Source organism: Oryzias melastigma, linkage group LG23, assembly GCF_002922805.2.
Source record: "Oryzias melastigma strain HK-1 linkage group LG23, ASM292280v2, whole genome shotgun sequence".
Lineage (NCBI taxonomy): Eukaryota > Metazoa > Chordata > Actinopteri > Beloniformes > Adrianichthyidae > Oryzias > Oryzias melastigma.
This window is the reverse complement of record NC_050534.1, coordinates 7,903,185-7,910,145: the sequence shown is the minus strand read 5'-3', so window position 1 is coordinate 7,910,145 and position 6,961 is coordinate 7,903,185. Positions and strand designations below refer to the sequence as shown.

General features: G+C 36.5%; 1 protein-coding gene across 1 annotated transcript in view; it reads right to left on the bottom strand.

Moving 5' to 3' along the window:
• Positions 1 to 6,961, bottom strand: part of LOC112155054 (protein phosphatase 1H) — a 23,957-nt gene that overhangs the window by 8,235 nt on the left and 8,761 nt on the right. The window contains exons 3-6 of the mRNA XM_024286440.2: positions 6,166 to 6,537; positions 3,924 to 4,036; positions 1,720 to 1,804; positions 875 to 993 (exon numbers count right to left, since the gene is read on the bottom strand). Of these exons, the coding sequence (XP_024142208.1) occupies positions 875 to 993; positions 1,720 to 1,804; positions 3,924 to 4,036; positions 6,166 to 6,537 (689 nt within the window). The remainder of the gene's footprint in view (positions 1 to 874; positions 994 to 1,719; positions 1,805 to 3,923; positions 4,037 to 6,165; positions 6,538 to 6,961) is intronic.

Genomic DNA, 6,961 nt, shown 5'->3' with positions numbered 1-6,961 from the left:
CACACACACGCATGTTTTACATAAATCTTCTTGATCTAATTTGCTTTAGTGACTTATGTTTCACAAACATAAGCTAATTTAGTGCTGCTGAAAAATGAAAAGAAAAAGTGTGTGGATGTTTGTGTCTTGTTGGAGAACTGAAGAAAATTACAAAAATAAAGTTCAAGAATGGAATAAAAAAATAGTGTGAGACAGAGAGAAAAAAAAATCTGGAAACATGCTTAGAAGTGGAGCTTTGATGTCAGACTTGAAGGCTTCGCGGCAGACGCAGAAGAGTCTAAACTAGCGAGATTAAACTTGGCATCAGCAGCCGCTGGAACAGATCAGCGACTTCAAACGGCTTCATATCGGACCGGGTTTTGACTCCGTCTGTCAGCTCGCGTCTCTGTCTGCCGGCGCCTCAGAAGCAGGTCGTGAACTTGTTCTGACCCAAATATAACTTTTCTCTGACAGTTTGAGCTAAAGAGGTTGAACAACAACCAATTTATTTGTATGCTTATCGAGGTTAGCGCATGTTCCAGACAAGATGACAGCAAGGAAGCCACTTCAACTGCTTTGCTGCACAGATAGTTGATTTTTTTTGCACAAAGGGCATAAAAAAGTCATCAAGGGAGTCAAATTTGGAAATTTTCAAAATAAAAGAATACGTTTTTTCTCAATAGGCAAGAAGTGAGTCTCATAAAAGTGAGTTAAAACTTGTCCTTTTTCATTATTTTTTTTAAACAATCAGTTTGAATTGAAGATAGTAAATCTAATAAAAAGCAGCTTTATGGTAAGATGATAAGATTTTTTCCGGAGCTTTCCTGCCGAACAAATAATCTGACATTTCCACAGCTTCTGAGCCTTTCAAAAGATTGAAAAGATGTGGACGTACCATCCGTTCATGGTGAAGTCTCTGTAGAGCATCCTCTTGCCCACCTCCTTCCTCTGAACTCTGCGGGGGAATTCCAGGTGTGTGAACTCGTTCCCTAACAGGTGAGGCTGCATGTAACCCTGCAGGACACACAGCGCTCCACATCAGAGACATTTCTGGAAGATTTGAGCTTGCTGCTCTGGGATTTTGATCATCATCATTTCTATCTAAGACCAACTTCTAGTGGTCTATTTTATGGATTGCCATCCTTAAATTAGTTATAAAAGCTCTACCACTAAGCTAGTTGTTGTTCAAAAAAGGCTGTACAAATGCTTATTTTTGGTATAAAGTTCGACTTATGTTAGCATTAAAGTCAATAGGAGATATTGTTTCCTTCTGAAACCAGCCTCTGGTGGTCAGGTGAGGAACTGCGTAGCAAAAGTAGTTATAAAATCTCTATCACTAAAGCGGATATACTCTTAATTTTGGCATAAGGTTAATTTTTTTTAGGTTGGAGGTAAAGGAGAAATTGTTTCATTCTGAGACCAGCCTCTGGTGGTCAGTTGAGGAACTGCATCATAAAGTACCAGTTAAACCTTTAACACTAAACATATGAAAACTAGTTATAACATTGGTGTGCATATAGTTATTTTTTCAATAAACAAATTTCAATCAACCGTTTTCAATAAATTAACCCTGTAAACGTTTTTTTTTTTTTTGCCATCAAGATCTTTAACTACCAAATAGTATCAGAAAGTGGGCGTGGTTACTTAGGGTTTTTTTCCCCAACTGGAAGTACGATTTTAAAATAAGAAAGAAATAATAGCAATTCTTTAAATCAGCCAATAGGGTTTGGGATTCCTCACCAGAAACTGAAGTCGCTGTCGCTCTGACTCCGGCGTGAACTCTGTTGACACGGAAATTATCTCGCTGTCTCTGATGATGATGGCCCTGCAGACACAACAAGACTCTTTAGAACAGGGGTCCCCAACTAATTTGGCGAGAGGTCCAGTAACTCTGTCAGCTTGGTAGACCGGGGTCCGAACATGCAAAAACATTCAGTCAATATTTCACTTTTCTGTTCTTTTATTTAATTACAACGTGTAGTTACATTTGCAAAGAACTCTCAACAAGTATTTCTCTCATTCCTTTTTGTACAAAAATACATACATGTGCATGAATTGTAGAGTAAAAAAAGATATTGTACATAAACTTGCCTCCTTATAGTGCAATATGTGTGCTCTTTCACAAACTTTAACATTCTGCTGTCTGTCACTTAAAGTGCAACAGGTAACATAAATGTACCTCAAAAAGCATTCATAGTTAATCCCTCAAATGTTAATTTTCTGTTTTGCAACCTTAAAAGTAGGTTGCAAATAATGGTACATATTGAACATTAAAGTAGGAACTTTCATAAGTGTGAAAACCATTATAAACATAAATGTAAACTATAAAACAGACATAAAGAGACGTAGATGGTACTTTGAATGGTGGTGTTGAGCTGGAACTGTATGGAGCTAAATTGGGGCCAATATTATTTGAGACCCAAATAAGACAAATTGAAAGAATATTGGTGTTTGGCCATAAGAATTTAAAATGTCCGAATTTTTTTACTGTTCTAAAATATCTTAATTATTTTCAACTTCAAATTTTCTCTTTTTTAGGCTTAAACTCAGAATTTCAACTCCCAAACTTAATCAGTTACATTTATTTTCCAGTTTAAACTTTTTTTTTTTAATATAAAAATTTTAGTTTCAAAACTTTTGGCCTTGTTGTGGCTAACACAAAGGGCCAATCAAAACTTGATGAGAGTGATAACTTCAGTCCCAGTGTCTTCACTGACTCCTAGAGCTGTGATAATTACGATCAGAAAATGTCTGTATTGTCTGTTCTATCATATTCTGAAGTTATCCCAAGACGGATGTAAAGATCAGAGTTTTATCCCGTACAAACCGAGTCCAAAACTCTGTTCTAGCAGAGTCAGTGAATGCACCAGGACTGAAGTTACCACACTCATCCATTTGGTTTGGTCCTTCGTGTTAGACCCACCACAAAGGGGCAAAAAGTTTTGAAACTGAAATTTTCATATTAGAAAACGAACATAAATAAGAGTCGAATAAAAAAAATGGAATTGAAATTTTTAGTTTTGAAACCTTAAAAAAATGAACTTTTTAAGCTGAAAATAGGTTAATTTTAGAATGGAAAGATTTTTTTTTTTTTTTAGCCAAACATAAATATATTTTTTTAATTTGTCTTATTTGGGTTTCAAATAATATTGGCAGCAGTGTAGCTCCATAGCCCTGCACATCTCTGGAAAGCTTCTTGTTGACGACAGGGGAATCTGTCGGACCTTTTCTTGAAGCTGCTGTCCCTCTTTTCCTTCTAATATTGTTTCTGTCTTTGCCTCCATACACACTTTAATCATTTCTGAGTGACTTTTTAGTGCTTGCCCAACATCCACTCGTGAGCTCGTTGTTGTGCTGTTACCGTCTGTGTGTTGTCAATCACACTGTACGTTCAGTTCGTATATTTTCCGTGACCACGTCACTCATTCTGTCGGGTTATTTGTGTCAGAAGTTTTGTGTTTCGTCTCGTAGCACCGCTTGATATCAGCGCTCTTAACAAAAGAAGCAGACTCCATGTTTATAATACAAACCAGCCTGTAGAACTCACTGCTGGTAAATAAAAGCGAAATCTTCGGTCCATCATCTCCAAAGACACGATTTTCAGTCCACTTTTCTCATTTTAGACAGAGCCATTGTTCACGCACATTCCAGATAACTTTACGTCCCAACTACGTAAACATTAGAACACCGCTCTGAGCTTTTGCCGGTTGAAGGACTCCGGTCTGAACGTAGCTGTCCTCGCGCGCGCCTGTTCAAAAATCGCCGTGTAAAGACGAATGAAAAATCGTACTTTTTATTAAAAATGCTTGGCGGTCCAGATAAAAGGGTCTCGGGGTCCGGACCCGGACCGCGGTCCGCCAGTTGGGGACCCCTGCTTTAGAAAGTCAGACATAAACATTTTAATGAAGAGAACATGGGTCTAATTTTCTAGATCTAAAACCCACCTGCTGTCCCCCGCATTGGCGACAAAAAGCTTTCCCTGCAGGTAAACCACAGTGAGCGCCGTACATCCTCCGCTGATGTTATAGACCTGCTTCTCTCGCTCAATCTGGGCGTCCTGCAATGAGACGACTCTGTTTATTTTAAATAAAAGTTTACGTAACCATGAAACCAGAAAAACATAACCAATCATTCATTTGTATGATCCAAACTTTCCTTAAAAACCCACTGGATATAACTTAGTCCATGTTTTCTGCCCTGTAGTTCATCATTATTCCACTAGGGACAGTAGAAGGGCTTTTCCTGCTCATTTCAAAATGGCTGCTTCCATGTCACTTTTGGCGGGAAAAAGTTTAGATAATTTTTAAAACTTTATTGTGAGAATGACTCATCTGTTATTTATTTTTGTAAATTACATCTTACTGTATTAAAAAAATACTAAATATATTACTAATTAGTTATTTGTATTAATTTTAAGCATGTAATGAAATTTTAGACAGCATTTAGTCATGTCAGTATTTTGGTATCTTAAACTAACATTGCTGTCAGAATAAAACGTACCTAATCACAAAACATATAATAATAAATACTAACTATATTATAAATAAAATGATATGGCAAATTATTTATGTAAATTTATGAAAAAGGGTTTAAAATATAATTTAAAAAAAATAGTTTTTAGTCATTTTTTTGGTGTAGGCTACTTGGCTTTAATGATGCAAGTATGAAAGGTATATTTAGGAGTGAAAAACCTCACATGTGAAATTCTGGGAAAATGCAATAGTTCAGTAAAGCTTATATTGCTAAAGCTCAAGAATTCAAAAAATGATTTTTCTTCTGTAAGTTTTATTTATTTAAAAATAACTTTTCATGCTTTGGGGTGCACAAAGCACTTTAACAAATATTAAACATAAATTTAAATGAACATACAATATACATATGATAATATATACACATATTTAGCCTTTCTAGTTTAATCTGACATCCTCATGCATGAACATCACACTAGTTAATTCTGCGTTACTGAGGACTTGTTACTTTGGGTTGACACTTAGCTCAAATATTAGCTTGGGTCTTGAGAGGTTAAAAAGAATCAAGACTCCCATGTTGATAACACATTTAATAGGTTATTTGATTTTTAATATAGGAAAAATACAATTAAAAATCCCACTCCAATCATCTTTTGATCTTTGCAAAAGTGTTTTCCGTGGTCTATTATTTATTATTATGCTGTTTTTGGCCAAAATAATAAAAAATTGTTGATTTCTACAACATAGTTTCTGCAGAGCAGCAGCGGTTCATTAGAAATTCACCTTTGAGTTGTGGGTGGGGCTGTTGGCATGGAGCAACCACGCCCCCTTTCTCTATCTGTTGCACAAATTTTCCTTACATATGTCCTTAATTATCAGAAAAATGCCATAAGAACATGTTAAAAATATCAAAAACACTGTTTTCATTGGAGTGGGGCTTTAACTTATTTTTAAAGATTTTTAATCTTATTTTCAAAACTAAGTTTGTGACTGATTCTATCAGAGGTGATGAAAAATATTCAAGCAGCAACAGGTGGAGTTAGCAGACTATGATTGTTTGTATGACCTCTGTCATGATGCAGATCAGCTTTATTCACTTTTTAAACATCAGGAAGAAATTTAAAAAAAAAAATGTTTCTTTTATTGGTTTTCTCCTAAAAAAAAAATAAAAAAAAAATCAGGATTTTTTTTGCCAGTAAAGGAATTTGGGTTTTGTGCATTGCTCTCTGCTGCCATCTCGTGGTCGAAACATGTTATTTCACTCTGAAAGATTCCATTAAAATACACCACAGAAATAGCTCATTTAATCCACTCTTTTTTAACATTTTGTTTTTATTTAGACAAATTTTATGATGCAGCATCATTTTTATATTTTATCGTAGATCGAACATCCCATCGCATAATAGTACCTGAATGTTTTTTTGCTAGTTATTGAAAAATTACTATATTTTAGACAACAAACGAGTAAATTGTTTAGTCAGATGGTTAAAAAAAATCAGAGAAGGATAAACATTTGTCAAGAATTGTATCCAGAATTTACTAAAACACAGAAAAAAATTTTTTCTTGCTAAGATTTGTAAATTGAACAAACATCTACAGTTGAATATCTGAGTAAATCTTTAAAAGCTCCAGGAACACTTAAGATTTTAGTTATGACAAATGTAGAAAAATAAAATTCAAAGGTCTGACTAAACAACAAACAAAAGGAAACCCTGACCATTTCTTTGAAGGCGTTCTCTATGGCTCCGATCACCAGACTCTCATGTTGGATCTTCTTCTCAGTGAAGAAGCGTGGAGGAGGCGGCGTGCTGCACGGCGAGCCGGGGGCCCCTGCAGCCCCACGCAGGGAGGCGGCCCGAGTCAGCGCCCTGTGCGGCCCCGGCGTGCTTCCCTGGAGGAACGGGTTACTGTCCGGCTCCTCGCCCATCACGGTCGGGGGCGGAGAGTGCAGGTTACGCAGGATCTCTATGACGGCCTGCAGCTGGCAGGCGATGTGGTGCTGCAGCAGGCGGGACGCCATGACCGCCACGCCCGAGCCGGCGTGGCCGTCGAACAGAGCCCAGTAGTGGAATATGAGGCCTTCGCTGTCCTGCAGACAAACAGTAAAGTTGGACGTGTTCATTTTAGGGCTGCCACAATTAGTTGACTAATAGACGACTAACAGACTATTAAAATAGTCGACGACTAATTTAATAGTCAATTAGTCGTTACTTTATACAGTATTACATGGAGTCAGAGTTTAGTAAAGTTGAAAGTTATAATTGTATTATGTTCGCTTTTTAGACTATTTTAGAATTTCTTAAGGCTGTTTCTTTTGGCTAAGTTTAGCTAATATTTTCAGCTGCATGCTAGCCATTTTGGCTAATTTAGGCATTTTTGTTTTTAGGGTATTTTTAAATTAGCTAATATTTAAGCTACAGTCTAGCTGTTTTGGCTAATTTGGGCTTTTTTCTGCTTTTATTCTAATTTGTAGTTTAGCTAATAGGGGTGTTGCGGATCACAAAACTCACGGT